This window comes from Oncorhynchus mykiss, chromosome 14, assembly GCF_057628025.1.
Source record: "Oncorhynchus mykiss isolate SJ-2025 chromosome 14, ASM5762802v1, whole genome shotgun sequence".
In the NCBI taxonomy this organism is placed as follows: domain Eukaryota; kingdom Metazoa; phylum Chordata; class Actinopteri; order Salmoniformes; family Salmonidae; genus Oncorhynchus; species Oncorhynchus mykiss.
In genome coordinates this window covers 6,565,113-6,583,977 of record NC_143035.1, presented here as the reverse complement: position 1 = coordinate 6,583,977, position 18,865 = coordinate 6,565,113, and the positions used below count along the sequence as shown (strand labels likewise).

Here is an 18,865-nt window from a genome sequence, read left to right as displayed (position 1 = left end):
TGCAGAAAATCAGAACATTTTGTAAACGTACCTAAACCTACACCTGGGACACTTGGAATCAGTTACTGAATTAACTTTATAAATGGTTAGGTAGGTTAGCTGCTATGTGTTGCTAAAGAGAACTCACGCTAGGATATTGTGGTAGTTGACGGTGTTGACCAGGCCCAGAAACTTCTGGATCCTGTCCATGACTGAGGCCGGCTCAGTCTTCAGCTGCTGCCCGTCCAGAACCAGGACCTGGCTGGAGTGGTAGTGGTTGAGCCAGCGCTCCATGTGGATGGCGTACCAGCCTGGCACCAGACAGCGGTTCTGGAGCACACGCAGTTTTACCGGGGAATCATGGGTAGCCGTGATGACATCATGGAAGGAGTACTTCAGAGCCACCGGGTCATCATGGGCACGCTGGTGCTGTAAGGGGAAGCAGAGAGAAGAAATGGTGTTGTGTTAATATGGTACTCAGTAATATGGTGCCTGATGAGGTATAACTGACCTAGTAACAAGAGTGGTTATAACTCAGTAATAAGAGCATGACATAGGCCTAACTACTCATACATTACTATAAATTCTAACAGTTATAAGAATTTCTAAGACTTAGTACCATGATTGGATATTACATGTTAATAAGGAAGAATGGTTATGTCTCATGCATTATAAAGAGTTATAACCAACCTGGTACCAGGAGTAAGCGCGGTCGGCTGGGTTGATGAGGATGGTGATGATCTTGGCCTTGGGCAGGAGGGTGGCCGCCCGCTCCGCTGCCACCTCGGAGTCAAAGTAGCTGGCACTTTTTTCAAAGTAGTAGTCTGAGCTGGTGTTGGAGGGCAGGGGGAAGTACTCCATGTACCTGTGTGTTCACCAAAAGAGTAAACCGATACACCAACTAAATTATACACTGACAGAAGCACATATTAAGCTCCTGGACTAGAAAGCATGTTCAATGGAAAGTCTCTAGACATTGTCTGGGTCTGCGCAAGCGCCTCTAAGTTGTCATCCACTTCGCGATCACCCTGCTTATTGTAATTCTGCTTATTGTAAATATGCATAAAGCGTCTCAGAGTAGGAGTGCTGATCTAGGATCAGTTTTGCCTTTTAGATCATAAGGAATACCATTACATGGACTGTGGGGACCTGATCTTAGATTAGCACTCCTACTCTGAGATGCTTTATGAACACGGGCCCAGAGCTCTTTCTCGGTGGCAGTCATACCAGTCGATGCCTCTGTGGTAGTTGTGTCCATTGAAGAACTGGATCTCCTCAAAGGTCTCCTTGTTGGGGTAGTTACTGGTCAGGTCAGGGTGCATGCCCAGGAACAGATAGAGGGCTGTAGAACCTATGGAGAGGAGGGAGGGAGGGAGAGAGACGGGGGAGGGGAGGAAGTGGATAGAGAAAGACAGAGGGGGGAGGGAAAGAAGGCGAGAGAGAGAAGCGAGAGGGAGAATCTATTTTGAGGCATTGACAAATTGACTTTGAAGCACCTTGCCGCAGCCATAACAATTAATAATCTAATAAATTGTCTCGTTAGTGTCCCATTCCCATTAGTGTCGGTGAGTGTGTGTTCCTCATAAACTTCCTTCTGCTTTCACTCTGGAGGAGAGCGAGTCAGTCGGACATCTGTGACAGGCTAGTTCCTGTTAGTCTGTTCTGTTCTGTACTGAGAGTGTGTAACACTGAAAGAACGACACCTCTTCAGCATCAAGGCCTCGAAACCTCCCTCCTACAGACCAGACCAAAGACGTCTCAACTCGAACTATTGTAAATAATCACAAGAGGTAAGGGAAATGAAACAGAAACGAGGTGAAACAAAGCAACGTAAGATTGTGGACCGAGAGTCATTGCTGGTGATGCCCACTGGGGGTTGCTGGTGTTCCGTCTCGCTCACCTGTCTTCTGAGGCCCAATGACAAGCAGCTTGGGGAAGCGGTCACACGTTTTCTCCTTTGACCAGATGTCCTTGTGCCTTTTGTCCTCGCAGGGATCCTGTAGGACCAGGGTTTAGGAAGATCATTAGAAATTCTTACAAGTATCCAGTTGCTTAATGAACCCTGAACAAATCCATCCATACAACATCCCGAGGACATGCGGCTACATATTGGAACTATCAATGGAGATGCCCTTTGAACACAAACACAATTCTTGGCAACAGATTGTGGTGTACAGGACAAGGGTCCAACCAGGACCCCTGTTAAATAAATTCTAAATGAGACTAACCTGAATAAATTACTCAAGGGAGGATCTATGCAAAATACAACCTAACATGATATTCTTACTTCCCTTGGATGTAGCTGATTTCTCCAAGACTGTTAACATGTTAGGTTGTATTTTGAGTGGAGCACCCCTTTAACATCCCAGTATTAGTTAATGCACACATCCAGTTCCAGCCACTCTCTCTCTCCCTCTCTCGCTCTCTCTCCCACAGACTGACCTGCCAGAGTGGGTCTTTCTCGTTAGGGAAGAGGTTATAGTATCTGTGGGCCAGCTGGACGGGAGGCAGGGTCTGTAGCTGCAGATTGGTCCACGTCTGCAGGAAGACCACCAGGCTTTTGAAGGTGTAAAGGCCCAGCCGGTCGTTACCGTAGTTAGACAGGTGGGTCATGAAAATACTGATCTGGAGGAGGAGAGATGGATGAAGGAAAATGGAGAGAGAAAGACAGAAAGGTTCACTTCAATCCACTCTGATAGTCTGAGTAGCGATTGAATGTATAGAGAGAATGAAAGAGTGTGTGTGCATGCGTTTGTGTGTGTGCGTGTTAACTCACCGGGTTGAGTAGGACAGTGAGGAACAGCTCTCCTCCGTTGATGAGTTTGTCCAGCTCGTTGGGTCCGCCTGGGTACTCCTTATAGAATATGGTGTGTGTGAACAGACCACATGTCTGTCTGGGCAAGACCTGCACACAAACACACACACACACACACACACACACACACACACACACACACACATAGACATACACACCAGCCCCACTGGTCTAGTCAATGCAAAACATATTAGGCAATATCACCACTTTTGTGTTCAATAATCTTCATATTATACTTCTCGTTTGGGGAAAGCAAACCTCATTCGCTCTGAGTCTATATGGAAATTCATTCAAATACACACGCAGCGAGAGAGAGTGTCTGGGGATCTGAATATCAATCATCTAATGTATTGTATGAGCAGATCAGAGAAGACTGGACCACTCAGAGCTGCATCTCAAGGGCAGACAAAAATAGAGAGATACAGAGCGCAGGGGAGGAAAACTACTAGCAACACCACACACTGTAGACACTAGACTACCGGATTTATTTTAGAATGTATAAAGAAGATAAAGTTATGTTTTGGTGATTTATGGTTACAGCAACCCGTGTTGCTGTTGTTGTGTTATTAAGCCAGTGTTACGGTCATCGCCGTGGATTATGTTGCTATATTGTTAAAGGTGTATCCAGGAGGTAGTGTTTGGGGGCCAGCCAAGTGGTTGGCGTGGCTACGGTCCAGTATCACCACCTGCTGTAGAGGGATCCTCAAAACACACTTACTGACCCAACGGGAAGGCCTAATGAGACTGTCCGTTCCAAGGCCACTGTTGCCACGGTGATATAAATAAAATCCTACCGCTGTTATTTCAACCACTCATGGGAGGACAGAGACAAGTGGGGGGAAGAGATAGAAAGATGTTGATGGAGGTAGGAACAGAGAGAAGTGGAGGAGAGATGCAAACACAGAAGAGGTAGAGGCAAGAAAGAGTAAAGAGGAGAATAAGGGAGAGAGAGAGTGCAACCGTCGGTAAAGGTTCTGTGACTCACGCTGATACCGCTGTGTATGAATCCCCGTCTGAAACGGGCAGGTTTGAGGTGGGGGTACTCCTCCGTGCTGGTCACCTTGATGCCCCACACCTTCTTCCAGGCATCGTACAGCTGCAGGTGAACTGGGTACACACCTGAGTGGTGGGGGGCTACCGCATAGCCCATGTTAGTGGGGATACCGTGCTCCTAGAGATATAGAGAGGGAGGGGAGATGGAGGGGGGTGGGTGTGAAGAAGAAAGGACAAAGCGAGAGAGAGAGAGAGAGAGAGAGAGAGAGAGAGAAAGAGAGAGAGAGAGAGAGAGAGAGAGAGAGAGAGAGAGAGAGAGAGAGAGAGAGAGAGAGAGAGAGAGGAATATAAAGTAGGTAGGGAGAAAGAAGGAATAAAAATTAAAATCACAGTGGTGCTAGCTGTGTTAAGCTAAAGTTTGAATTTCTCATTTGGAGCAACATAGTGAGGTGGGCTAATTGCTAGCATCCCACTGCTAGCCTCCAGACAGACAGAGACTCACCATAGCGAACCTCTTGTTGAGAAGCATCTGTTCGGCTAGCACTGACTGGTTGTGGAAGAGGTGGGGCTGCATGTGGCTCCACATGTGGGGGAACCACCAGAACTCATTGACGTAGGAGAGGAGCAGGTCATCCCCCAGGTCCTCCTCATCTGACCCTGGACATGAAGGGAGGACGGGGGAGGGAGAAGATGAGGTGAGAAGAAGAATAGTGGAAGAAGGGGAGGACAGGAGGAGGACAGTGGAGCACAGAGAGAATATGAAACATGAAAAGGGCAAATAAAGGAGGTTGTCAGGGAATGGACAAGGGTGAGATAGAAGGTGAGGAAGATAATCACAGAGAGAGGAGGACAAGAGAAAACTAGGATTTCTGGTGATAAAACAAGGAGTACTGGAGTATAAACTGTGATGCTATCAGTAATAAGCTTCAGTACACAGATCGGGTACTGCATGAGTGGGATGCTGTGTTCTCCGGTCTTACCTGCATGGAAGAACTTCCCTGAGAAGCCCAGGTTGAAGGTGAAGTTGGGAACATTGTTACGCAGCGCTCTCTGGGTCTCCAACAGGGCCTGACTCAGAGAGGAGAGGGAAGGTGAGCAGGGCAATACACACCCGCATGTAAGCACACGCACAGTCACACACACAGCTGAATTTGTCAATCTGCAACTCCCTCCCTGTACACACCCTCATCCACCCCCGGGTGCATTTTTCCTGTACTCTTTTCTCTCCTCCATTCTCTCTCTCCTCTGATTTGAGTGTTTGTTTCATTTGATCTCCGTACTATATATGAATCCACTCACATCTCCCTCTTTCTCCCCGTCTCCCTGTGTCTCTCCTGCCTTGTCAGGAGAGACAGTGTGATTTATTCTTCACACCCCACTGTTCGGATTCCAAGAGAGGAAGGAAGCCTTGATATACTTCTCTACCCTAGCTCATGTGAGGAAGCGGCCCAACTCTGATGGGACACACAGAGAAAGATACAGATAACTGAAAGGGTTCTGCTATTCTGTATGTATTGAAATATTCATGACTATGGTTCTTAAGAGAGTGTGTGTGTGTGTGTGTGTGTCTATCGTAACGCTGTAGCCTGTCAACTCTATTTGTTTATTTGGATCCCCGTTAGCTTTTGCAGAAGCAGCAGCTACTCTTCTTGGGGTCCACAAAAAACACAAAACATGACAAGTAACAAAACACTGATAGACGAGGACAGTCACACAAATTTAAAATACAACGATATACAAACAATCATTCAAAAAAATACATCATAATAATACAAAACCAAAAAATGATGTGTGTAAAGGCGTTTGCATGCTTCCCAGCTGGAACAGTTCGGAAGAGTTGGTGTAAACAGTACCAGTCAAAAGTTTGGACACCTACTCATTCCAGGGGTTTTTCTTTGTTTATACTATTTTCTACATTGTAGAACAATCACGAAGACCTCAAAACTATGACATAACACATATGGAATCATTAGAAACCAAAAGAGTGTTAAACAAATCCTTTGCCTTGATAACGGCCTTGCACACTCTTGGCATTTTCTCAACCAGCTTCATGAGGTAGTCAGTCACCTGGAATGAGTGTCAATTAACAGGTGTGCCTTGTTAATAGTTAATTTGTGGAATTACTTTCCTTCTTAATGCATTTGAGCCAATCAGTTGTGTTGTGACAAGGTAGGGGTGGTATAGAGAAGATACCCCATAAGTCCATATTATGGCAAGAACAGCTCAAATAAGCAAAGAGAAGCGACAGTCCATCATTACTTTAAGACATGAAGGTGAGTCAAAATGGAAAATGTCAAGAACTTTGAATGTTTCTTCAACTGTAGTCGCTAAAATCATCAAGAGCTGTGATGAAACTGGCTCTCATGAGGACCGCCACAGGAAAGGAAGACCCAGAGTTACCTCTGCTGCAGAGGATAAGTTCATTAGAGTTACCAGCCTCAGAAATTGCAGCCCAAATAAATGCTTCACAGAGTTGAAGTAACAGACACATCTCAACATCAACTGTTCAGAGGAGACTGCGTGAATCAGGCCTTCATGGTCGAATTTCTGCAAAGAAACAACTTTGCAACACCAATAAGAAGAAAGAAAGAAAGAAAGAAAGAAAGAAAGAAAGAAAGAAAGAAAGAAAGAAAGAAAGAAAGAAAGAAAGAAAGAAAGAAAGAAAGAAAGAAAGAAAGAAGAGACTTGCTTGGGCCAAGAAACATGAGACCGGTGGAAATCTGTCCTTTGGTCTGATGAGTCCAAATTTTAGATTTTTGTTTCCAACCGCCGTGTCTTTGTGAGACGCAGAGTAGGTGAACGGATGATCTCCGCATGTGTGGTTCCCATCGTGAAGCATGGAGTGGGAGATGTGATGGTGCTTTGCTGGTGACACTGTCAGTGATTTATTTACAATTCAAGGCACACTTAACCAGATGACCTGACCTCTACAATCACATTACCTCAATCCATTTGAGATGGTTTGGGATGAGTTGGACCGTAGAGTGAAGGAAAAGTAGCCAACAAGTGCTCAGCATATGTGGGAACTCCTTCAAAACTGCTGGAAAAGCATTCCAGGTGAAGCTGGTTGAGAGAATGCCAAGAGTCTGAAAAGCTGTCATCAAGGCAGTTGGCTACTTTGAAGAATCTCAATTATAAATACATCTGATTTGTGTAACACATTTTTTGGTTACTATATGATTCCATATGTGTTATTTTATAGTTTTGATGTCTTCACTATTATTCTATAATGTAGAAAATTACAAAAAAACTTGAATGAGTAGGCTTTGTCCAAACTTTTGACTGGTACTGTATATTATGACAACATGTGATGTTTTTCGTTCGTATTGGGCTTCGGTGACAATTTTTCAGCTGTTCGGGCACACAACATCTTTTCTGGAGGCAAGTCAAAGTTCAGAGCCAAAGTCTATGCCCCTTCGTCGGTGATTGGTCAACAGTACAGAGTAATCAATAAAGTCTTTGTTGTCATTCAACGGGAGACGACTCATTTTCGTGCAATTTTTTCCATTGAGAAATACACTATATATATAAAAGTATGTGGACACCGCTTCAAATTAGTGGATTCGGCTATTTCAGCCACACACGTTGCTAACAGGTTTATAAAATCGAGCACACAGCCATGCAATCTCCATAGACAAACATTGGCTGTAGAATGGCCTGAAGAGCTCAGTAACTTTCAACGTGACACCGTCATAGGATGCCACCTTTCCAACAAGTCAGTTCATAAAATTTCTGCCCTGCTAGAACGGCCCCAGTCAACTGTAAGTGCTGTTATTGTGAAGTGGAAAAGTCTAGGAGCAACAACAACTCAGCCGCGAAGTGGTAGGTCACACAAGTTCACAGAACGAGGCCGCTGAGTGCTGAAGAGCGTAGAAATCGGTTACAACGCCTACAACAATCACTACCGAGTTCCAAACTGCCTCTGGAAGCAACGTCAGCACAAGAACTGTCGGCTGGAGTGGTGTAAAGCTCACCGCCATTGGACTCTGGAGCAGTGTAAACGCGTTCTCTGGAATGATGAATCTCACTTCACCATCTGGCAGTCCGACAGACAAATATGGGTTTGGCGGATGCTAAGAGAATGCTTCCTGCATGCATGATTTTGGAATGAGATGTTTGACGAGCAGGTGTCCACATACTTTTGGTGTACTTGTAGTGTACTACACCAAACAGCTTAGTTAGATGTCAAATTGCACGACTAATATTGCAAGATTGCAAGATGAATATTCATTCGGACTATTTTGAGGAAGTTTATACTAACTACAGCATTTCAAAATGGACAAACCATACTATTGCTGCTTTTTTCTCATTTTTCCAAGTGAAGGTCTTTTATGGGAGTATGCGAGCACACTCATTCCGGCCGGCTCGCAAAGTGTGGCTAGGTGCCAGCCGAACTGAAGCATGCCGACGCCCTTAGTGTGTGTGCATGTGTGTTTGTGTCGCCTCACAGTCCCCGCCGTTCCATGAGATGTTGTTTAATCATTTTTTGAAGGTAAATTGAAAGTTTGCTTGAGTAATTAAAGATGGAAGGGAGTTCCATACGATCATGGCTCTGTATAATACTGTGCGTTGCCGTGAATTTGTTTTGGACATGGGGACTGTGAAGAGACCCCTGGTGGCATGTCTTGTGCCGTATGTATGGGTGTCGGAGCTGAATGTTATTTGATTATGCAGACAATCTGGAATTCTCATGCTGACCACACCGCTTGCGTCGCGTGCTCGAGTGTTGCAAAATAAATGTACACATACATGTTATTCAATCATTGCACCCACACTGCTCAATCAAGTCTGCATAGCCAGGCACTAAAATAGAACTTGGTTCTATTTGTGATGCTTCAGGTGCGCAAATCCCGCCTCTCCCATCTCCTTGTTCGTTTTTAGGAGCATATATCCACGTGCCATCTCCTCATTGGTTTTTAGGAGCCTATACCCACGTGGGTGATTGAAAGATGAATTGAGGTCCACACTCCAGTCCAGTTGGTGGTGGTAATGCACCTTAAAGTTGGTTGCCAACTGCCATATAAAGTCAAAAGAAGAATCCTGAAGGAGGAGAAATTACTAGAAACAAACTTGGTTTACCCTTTTTTCTGTGGATTAATTGTATAGGACCTTGTACAGTTTAGATAAAATAACAACCCAGTTATATCCTGGGACAAATTAGCTAGCAACAGCAAGCTAGCTAGCTAAATTGCTATAAATGTTTGCTTATCGACCTGTCCCCAAATTAATATAGTTGGTTCAGAGTTCGTTTTGATATTTCAACCTGCGTTTCTTGATCGCGTCTGGTGTGGGGGGACAAAATCAATGTAACGCTTCTCGTAAAAAACTAGAAGAGAAACAGTTCATCTCTCACCAATCCTCAACCAGGAAAGACTGGCATGCATGTTGTTGATGTTAGCTCTGTATGTGCAGTTAAGGGCAAGGCGTGCTGCTCTGTTTTGAGCCAGCTGCAGCTTTGTTAGGTCTTTCTTTGCTCCACTTGACCATATTACCGAACAGTAATCAAGAAGACCAGAGCCTGAACAACTAGCATAGTTGATTTGTGCCATTTGTGTATTTTGATACTGACTGTAACTCCTTATTTAGAATTCCAATGAGCTCACTGGCTTTGGGTGCCGACATGTGGAGTGTGGAATCAACAGCATACATAGTCATTCCAGCTCTGTGTAAGACCTGTGGCAAATCATTTGTAAAAACCGAGAAGAGTAACGCCTGAAGGCAACTGCCCTGAGGGACAATGCCCTGTATCTGATGTTAGAAAAGCTTCCATTGAAGAACACTATTTATCTATTGGTTAAATAACATCAAAGGCTGCACTGAAATCTAACAACACAATTCCATCGATCATGCTATTATCTGTTTATTTTAACCTAATTATATGTCATCTGAGTCAGCATACTGAGAAGTTTAATATAATACTAGGAATGGCACGATGCCTTTCATGTCCTGTACCAGCCCACCTGCCTAGCTAATAATGCTTCATTACAAACATGTTATGCAACACAATTACAAGGTCTCAGAGACCAAAACATTGGAAATTGACATTTTCTATTTTCCAAGTATGTATCACCTTGACATCCTTCACCTTCATCCGGGTCCCCTCCTTCCCCACAAATATGTCATCTATATCGACCAGTAGATGTCGCTCCAGGGAGAGAGACAGCCTCTTCCCCGACAGGAAGCCCACCGCGTCCACAAACACCAGCTTGTGCAGCCAGAAGTTGAGGTTGTTCCCAAACAGAACCCTCTGGATGCCGTCGTGGAGACCCAGGTCCTGCACAACGGAGGGGAGCAGCGTGGCTGTCGTACCGAGCGAGGGGACACTCTCGGCGGACTGGGTCTTGGTCAGGAGCACGGGCTCGTAGGTGGAGTGGTTGGACTGGAAGACGGTCCAGTCGTCCCCGGGCAGGGGGCCGGGGAGGGGCTGGCCGGAGCGTGTGATGAAGAGGAGGGGGGACTTGGGATTGACCGTGCAGTCCTTCAGGCCCAGGTTGGAATGGAGGAAGAGGGGGAATCCTTTGAGCTGGGCACTCAGCAGGCTGTTCTCATTGGCCTACAGGAGGGAAATCAATGACAACATCAAGAGGGGACAGCGTTACAACTTCAGGTCCATTCCAGTCAATTCTATTCAGAACGTTGCAGATAGAAATCTGTTGTATTGCACTTAATAGGCAAAACTTCCAATCATGTGGCATAGAATCTTTTTAGCTCTCACTCACCCTTCCTCATGTGGGAGTCTGAGAAAACGCAATGTTATTATATTGTCTAGTTAAATAAAGGTTTAATTAAAAACACACAAAAAAATCCAATTACGTTAACACTCACCCACACACACTAAAGATGTGCTCACACCAAAAAATATTACAGCAACTTTTGCTCAATGCTTGCTGAGATATTTAACACACATTCCTGTTCAACATTGATGATGGAGCTGACTATCTCTTCAGATGAGATTTCATTGAGATGAACTCTGATTCTCTCCCCGATAGCATTCCATGTGACTACCCCATGAAGCTGGTTGAGAGAAAGCCAAGAGTGTGAAAAGCTATCATCAAGGCAAAGGGTGGCTACTTTGAAATATAAAATATATTTTGATTTGTTTAACACTTTTGGTTACTACACGATTCCATATGTGTTATTTCATAGTTTGATGGTTTGATAGTTTGATGTCTTCACTATGTTTCTACAATGTAGAAAATAGTAAAAATACAGAAAAACCCTTGAATGAGTAGATGTGTCCAAACTTTTGACTGGTACTGTAGATGTACTACTCCTCACCTCAGCTCTTTCACATTCTCTCTAGCACAGTGAGATCTATTTCCTTAGGGACGACAGAAAGATAAAGAGAGATGGACAGCTGGAGAGGTGGAGATAGAGTGAAAGACAGCCAGTAGGGTGTTTCTAACCTTAAAGAAGCCGATGATGCCCACTCCATACTCCACACAGTACTTGTCCAGCAGCTCTCGGTTCCAGGCATCCAGGTTTACATATTTCAGAATGTTCTCATAGATGACTAGCGTGAAGCGCCCACGCTCCTTATCTGTTAATGTGGGCATGTCCCCTTTACCTGGAGAGATCTCTGTCCGGTAGTGGAAACGTCCAGACTCCAGGATGGCGACTATCTCCTGTCCCAGCTGAGAGTACTGGCTCTCTACAAACACCAGCACCAGGGGGTTTGTCCTCACCCCTCCTCTGCCCCCCTCACCCCCAGCAAGCCCCCCCGACACCGCCCGCACCGGGAGCAGCCGAGACGGGCTCGCCCGCAGGTCATTGTAGATGGCCGACGCCCCCTCGCTGCCAGCCACGCCCCCTCCTGAGGGCTCGAGCTCCCGTTTGACGCCGTACAGGAAGTATGCGGAGACGAAGACGCTGACGGTGCAGAAGAGGAAGAGGAGGAGCAGGGAGGTCTGGAGGGGGAGGTGGTGGACGAGACGGACCAGCCGACGCAGGCGGGACACGCATCCCAGCATCGTCACGCACAACGCCCGACCGACTGACCTCACTGACCGTCCAACCGTAACACCCAGAAAACAGTCTCTCGAGGGCTACTTGGTTGAGAGTAAAAGTAAATTAGTCCAAAGTCCGTCTTGTTATTTCAAGTGGTCTAGTCGGTAATCGACAGGCTAGAGAAGCAGCAGCTTCAGCAGCAGCTACTGGAGATAGAAATGAGACGGTCTCATGATGTTGGATCTCCCACATGTTGTGCTGCTGATTATGTCACCATGGCAGAGATGTGGGGGGTCTCCGACCGGGGGTGCACGCTGCACGTCTGGGAGGGAGGGGGAGGAGAGTCAAAGTAGAAGAGGGCGGCTAGAGGGCTGGCTGGTCACCTGTCCATCACTGGAACCAGCCAACCACATCCATGTAGGCCGTTGTTCAGGGTTCTTGATTGGTGGTGGATCTTTCCAGGGGAGGGCAAAGGTGAGGTCACAAAGGTCATCCCAATAGCAGCATCCTCCTGGACGATATCCGGTGATGACCTGGAAAGAAACGCAAGAAAGAAATAGAACATCAAAAATCCACAGAGAGAATATTGCCTCTACGTAACTCACTGCCATATTTCTTTGGTTTGTTTACTTGTGTGGGAGAGGTGTAGGCTACAGTGCAGGTGCCAGCTCCTCTGAAAGGTCATTTTAAAAAGTAGTTCTTGCCTTCACCTACACACATGCCATCAGAGCTCTACCCTTGGCCCTCACAGACACAGACACAGACACAGACAGAGAACAAAGCCTAGAGGCGAGCAGTTGAGGCAGTCTGTCCAGGCAGGGCTCTGTTACTGCATGTAAAATGAAGCCATGGCCACTAGCCTCCTATTCCCCATAAAACACACAGAACCATTCTCATCTCTCCATTCTCATCTCTATCAAGGAGAACTACTTGAGAAATGAGACAACTGTATTATTAAGTATTGCGTTTTTTTTCTTCTCCCTTCTCTCTTCCGCTATCCAACCACACACACCCCACACGAGAGCAAGACAGACCGCCCTCTCAATCTCAACCATTCATTAATGACCACCATTCTACCCATAAGGATTCATTACCTTGGATCTAATCAAAAATGGATTACCTAACGCAATCAAAAATGTCTTCTTAAAGGGAGGGCATTATCAAAGGTTTATTACCGTACAGAGAGAGTGCTCTGTGTGGGCCCACCAAAGTCCGACACTTTACAAAACAGTAGTTCCCTGACACGGACTGCATTTAATGAGTTATTGATTTCTGACTAGAGTAGCTTGATGAGGGTAAAACCTGATATCATTCCCTGGTTCCATATAGAATTCCTCAAGGTATTCCATGAAGGAGAGTTCAATATCATTCCATATAGCATTCCTTGTGGAATACCATGGAGAGAGGCCAAAGATCTCACCATACAAAACAATCAACTGTGTGAGAACTGTACATTTTGGTATAGCGAAGTCCCGCCGGTCTTCCTGCGTCAGTCACAATCTGGAAAGATGCCCCAAATCGCCCTCCTGAGCCGTGCTGCTGCGACAGAGAAAAATATATCACACTTTCTATGAGCCGCTTCCAGAATTCCCTTCTGAGGACCAGAGTTTTTCAACGTAAAGAGAGGCTGTGAAAAGGACGTGGGTGTGCAGAGAAAGTATCTCTCCAGAGCAGACCAAAACACACAGCCCTGGTATGCTGAAGATTCCCATTCCTTCTGTGAGGAGCCAGGTCCGTGCCACGGCCTATCTAAATAAGATTAGCCGCTACGGCACAGTGCAGAGGTCGCGCAAGAGAGCAGAGGACGACTTGCGGAGAGAGAGAGAGAGAGAGAGAGAGAGAGAGAGAGAGAGAAAGAGAAACTTTATCACTAGTAGTAACGTTTTCTCAGGTGGGTGGTTACCCTGCTTTGAGAGAAGGTTCCAGATATTACTTGAGCACCGTGGTGGGTTTGAGTAGTCAAGTCCTCTTATTTTCTTTTGAAAAGGGACTTTTAAAAGTCATTTTGTCTTGATAATCACACTAATGACAGAATGTTATCTGAGGCCAAAGGTCTGAGGGGACAAAACGCTACTGTGAGACTGGCATTGGTGGTGACAGGGGTTGGCGGGCACCGGTTAACAGCAGGATAAGCAGAGGAGAGGAGGGAAGAAGAGGGAAGAAGGCCATCTATCTATGGTAGGTATTGACCAACTCTCACCAGTTATGACTGGCCCCCAATGTTGACCTTCAGCCTAGGCCACAAAGGACTACAATTACACAAGATCAGAGAGAGGGGGAGAGAGGGGTGACGGAGAGCGAGGGAGGGTGTGGGAGAGAGAGAAAGGGTGGGGGAGAGAGAGAGAGAGGGGGGGGGGGAGTGAGCAAGAGAGATATGGAGATAGGGAGCGCAAGGAGAGCTGGAGGCCTTGGGTATGAGCCTAGGCCTTGTAGCAAGGTCAGGGGGGAGAGAGGAGAGCAGAGAAGAGAGCATTAGACTGTAATGTAGCGGGAATAGATAGGTAGCTAGGTACACTACAGATGCATTTACACTGAGTGGAAAACGCAGGCTAATGGATGTTCAGATCTAACCCTCTCTATCTCTTACTCAATCTCTCGGCCTTCAAAGGAGACTCTAAGCATCCCTCAACCCTTCCCCCGACAAATAATGAAATAAATGGAAAATAGTGGCAAAAAGAAAGAAGAGAGAAGACGCATGAATATTTTATGTCCTGAGTGACCTGATGGAACGTGGGGATGACGTATCAGCAAGGTAGAGAGCGGTGGAGAGAGGCTCTCGCTCCATCCATCCCAGTATGCTGCTGAACAGAACACAGTAAAGAAGGAATCAGTCCCTTACTCATGCATAGAGAGCAGAGGTAGAGAGGTAGACAGACTGAGACTAATGTGAATTTAATAGCTAACCTTTCCAAGCTCTCTGACGGGAAGAGCTCACAGTGAATATGAGGGCTGTAATTGCCTGTGTGGATGAAAGAGTTACTAAACGAGGCAACAGACACAGACAGATGGGGAAAGGGAGAGGGAGAGAGGGAAAGGGAGAGGGAGAGGGAGAGAGGGAGAGGGAGAGAGAGAAAGGGAGAGGGAGAGAGGGAAAGGTAGAGGGAGAGAGAGAAAGGGAGAGGGAGAGAGAGAACGGGAGAGGGAGAGAGAGAAAGGGAGAGAGGGAAAGGGAGAGGGAGAGAGAGAAAGGGAGAGAGAAAGGGAGAGGGAGAGAGGGAAAGGTAGAGGGAGAGAGAGAAAGGGAGAGAGAAAGGGAGAGAGAGAAAGGGAGAGAGGGAAAGGGAGAGGGAGAGAGAGAAAGGGAGAGAGAGAAAGGGAGAGGGAGAGAGGGAAAGGTAGAGGGAGAGAGAGAAAGGGAGAGAGAGAAAGGAAGAGGGAGAGAGAGAAAAAAGCGGGAAGAGGGAAAGAAAGGCAATAAAAAGAGAGAGTAAATAGGGAGAAGGACAGAGCGAGAGAAATTAGCAACAAAATTGTCCGATGCAGCAATCAAATCAGGAATTTACCAAGTGTTCAAAACAGCAATTAACATATTTACCCCATTATTAGCGTGGGATTAATTGTAAGGGCAGAATAAAGTGGGTGCATGAATATAAACAATACCAGATGACAGCAGCGCTGAGGAGTGTGTGTGTGTACACGTATTTTCCTACATTGTCAGGACCACAATGTCCTGACAAGTCACCAGAATGTCCTGACAATTTAGGAAAACACTTTTGAAAAAAGTCAATACTTTTTCCCCATGTCCTAAAATGTATTAAAAAGGTTAGAGTTGAGATAAATAGGATTTGGAATGGGAATACATTTTAGTTTCTTGCAAATGTATTCATCCCCCTTGGTGTTTTTCTTATTTTGTTGCATAACAACCTGTAATTTAAATGAATTTTTATTTGGATTTCCTGTAATGGATATACACAAAATAGTCCAAATTGTTGAAGTGAAATTAAAAATGAATTTGTTTCCAAAAATTCAAAAACAAAAAATATGGAAAAGTGCATATGTATTCACCCCTTTCCTATGAAGCCCCTAAATAAGATCTGGTGCAACCAATTACCTTCAGAAGTCACATAATTAGTTAAATAAAGTCTACCTGTGTGCAATCTAAGTGTCACATGATCTGTCACATGATCTCAGTATATATACACCTGTTCTGAAAGGCCCCAGAGTCTGCAACACCACTAAGCAAGGGGCACCACCAAGCAAGCGGCACCATGAAGATCAAGGAGCTCTCCAAACAGGTCAGGGACAAAGTTGTACAGAAGTACAGATCAGGGTTGGAAAAAAATATCAGAAACTTTGAACATCCCACTGAGCACCATTCAATCCATTATTAAAAATGGAAAGAATATGGCACCACAACAAAACTCCTGCCAAGAGAGGGCTGCCCACCAAATCTCACGGACCAGGCAAGGAGAGCATTAACCAAGAGAGGCAACAAAGAGACCAAAGATAACCCTGAAGGAGCTACAAAGCTCAACAGCGGAGATTGGAGTATCTGTCCATAGGACCACTTTAAGCCGTACATTCCACAGAGCTGTGCTTTACGGAAGAGTGGTCAGAAAAAAAGCCATTGCTTAAAGAAAAAAAGAAGCAAACACATTTGGTGTTTGCCAAAAGGCATGTGGGAGACTCCCCAAACATATGGAAGAAGGTACTCTGGTCAGATGAGACTAAAATTGAGCTTTTTGGCCATCAAGGAAAACGCTATGTCTGGTGCAAACCCAACACCTCTCCTCAGCCAGAGAACAACATCCCCACAGTGAAGCATGGCGGTGGCAGCATCATGCTGTGAGGATGTTTTTTCAATCTGCAGGGACTGGGAATCTGGTCAGAAATGAAGGATGGTGGTAAATACAGGGAAGTTCTTGAGGGAAACCCTTTTCAGTCTTCCAGAGACGTGAGACTGGGACGGAGGTTCACCTTCCAGCAGGACAATGACCCTAACCATACTGCTAAAGCAACACTCGAGTGGTTTAAGGAGAAACATTTAAATGTCTTAGAATGGCCTAGTCAAAGCCCAGACCTCAATCCAATTGAATATCTGTGGTATGACTTAAAGTTTGCTGTACACGAGCGGAACCCATCCAACTTGAAGGAGCTGGAGGAGTTTTACCCTGAAAAATGAAAAATCCCTGTAAGTAATTGCTGCAAAAGGTGTCTCTACAAAGTATTGACTTTGGGGGGGATGAATAGTCATGCAGGCTCAAGTTCTGTTTTTTTTTGTCTTATTTCTTGTTTGTTTCACAATAGAAAATATTTTGCATCTTCAAAGTGGTCGGTATGTTCTGTAAATCAAATGATACAAACCCTGCAAAAATCAATTTTAATTCCAGGTTGTAAGGCAACAAAATAGGAAAAATGCCAACTTTCGCAAGCCACTGTATCTCCCCAAAAAGTCCTGAAAATTCACGAAAACAAAGCTGTGTATACATGCTTTCCTAAATTTCTGTGAGAGTGAGTAGTCTTTAGCCTCTGGGTAGGTGGTCAGTTAGACCTAACAAAGGAGAGGGAGGCGGGGGCCTCCTCTGGACATCAGCTCTAGCAAAGCAACTCCTTGGCTAAACAACACTAAGGTTGTCTCTCTCTCTCTCCCCCCTGAGGCCAGTGCAGTACAGTATCAGCGTGAGGTGAACTAGCCAGAGGTGCCACTTTTTGACAAATAAAATTGTCCCTCTCCTCTCTGCCCCTCAGGACCTTAATGCCCCCGACCTCCCCCTCCTGACACCCCTCACCACCCGCGGTGCCGCTGACAGGAATAAATTATGACCCTCCCTGTTCCGTCTCCAAGTGCCTTGGCAACTGCACACTCTCCATGGTAACGCCAGAGTTCTGGCAGTGTTCTCCTTCTGTGGAATCAGCATTCCCTCTGTTCTCAATAAATAATAATAATTCACTCCATATACAAACTTCTACATATGAACAAAACTTAAAGACGCACACAAACAATGACTGCATATCATCTGCCCAGAACTACAAACTGTTAGGACCTACATAAAGCTGTCCTAACAGCAGTCCCAACACCTTACCACTGCTACACCTGGCTATCAGTGGAGCCTTGTCTTGCTGCGAAAAAGTTCATTCAGACTCATTTACTGCCTTTAAAAACAACATAGCTGATATGGCTGACTTGCTTAAACAAATGTGGTTTCTATTGACAATTGAGATGTACAAACTATGGCATAAGGGGACAACAAGCGGATAAGAGGCAATCCGTAATTTCGATTATGACAGTCATGAGCGAGCTAGGACGGATGTAGTCAATATAACTATTTGTTCAGCCCTTTTGAAATGTACAGCAACACAATTCAGAACATGGACCATTCTTACATTGTTCTCTCATTGTCCAATCAAAGCTACTGTAGATATAACGTGATTTGATGTCATTTTATCTGTGGCCAACGACCTTGAGCTTTTTTGGATCAGCACTTCTAATGTAACTCTATGGCAGCACCCAAAGGGGCTTGAATTTTCGAGCTCTACCCTTAGATTTGGCGGTGACATAGTGTCCCAGTGAGTGACAGAACACTGAGCAAATCACTGCGCAACTAGAGAACATTACCAACCCCTACGTTCCGTATTTTCCGCTGGCTGCCCCACCATCACAGAAAGAACTAAGCTGGGCTGAAGCACCTGCATTTTGGAGCTGCCTTACTCAATAAAGCAAAAAAGAGACCAGATTTGTATGCGGCTTTATCAACTCAATGGTTATTTTTTTATATATATTTTTTTTTACATTGTTTGCAAACTGATATGTGACACTCATTAATGCCAAAATAACATGTAAAACAGGCAACCAAGTTTTGTTTTTGTATCTTTTAATTTCGGCTTCAAACAGCTGAAACAACAATATTTTTGCTTATGGAAAATATATTTCACAAAGGTTTGGATGGTACAATGATTTCCTACACTATACTATCTCATTTTGTCACATAAACTGAAATTAGGCAAACTATTAGTTGTAGCAACCAGGAAATGGCGGTGCAATTTCTGCATAGTGCAACTTTAAGTTATTCAAGTATAAGTTATTCAAGTAATAAATGACCAAAGTTACGATCGATGGCCGTACATTTTCTCTTAATTACCTAAATTACTGAAGATTCTAGTAACTTTGGTAAATTATCGGCAGCGTTGCAA

The 18,865-nt window shown here is 45.1% G+C and overlaps 1 protein-coding gene across 2 annotated transcripts in view; it reads right to left on the bottom strand.

Annotated features, from left to right (window-relative positions):
- LOC110488619 (bifunctional heparan sulfate N-deacetylase/N-sulfotransferase 1) overlaps positions 1 to 18,865 on the bottom strand; it is a 91,268-nt gene that overhangs the window by 4,130 nt on the left and 68,273 nt on the right. Inside the window, exons 2-12 of one of the 2 annotated variants that reach the window (XM_021560900.3) lie at positions 11,194 to 12,267; positions 9,858 to 10,340; positions 4,768 to 4,855; positions 4,290 to 4,444; positions 3,780 to 3,965; positions 2,756 to 2,884; positions 2,422 to 2,604; positions 1,880 to 1,976; positions 1,207 to 1,330; positions 670 to 844; positions 128 to 408 (exon numbers count right to left, since the gene is read on the bottom strand). In XM_021560900.3, coding sequence (XP_021416575.3) covers positions 128 to 408; positions 670 to 844; positions 1,207 to 1,330; positions 1,880 to 1,976; positions 2,422 to 2,604; positions 2,756 to 2,884; positions 3,780 to 3,965; positions 4,290 to 4,444; positions 4,768 to 4,855; positions 9,858 to 10,340; positions 11,194 to 11,757 — 2,465 coding nt within the window. In that variant the 5' untranslated portion in view covers positions 11,758 to 12,267. The remainder of the gene's footprint in view (positions 1 to 127; positions 409 to 669; positions 845 to 1,206; positions 1,331 to 1,879; positions 1,977 to 2,421; positions 2,605 to 2,755; positions 2,885 to 3,779; positions 3,966 to 4,289; positions 4,445 to 4,767; positions 4,856 to 9,857; positions 10,341 to 11,193; positions 12,268 to 18,865) is intronic. The other variant, XM_021560901.3, reaches the window with a different exon arrangement.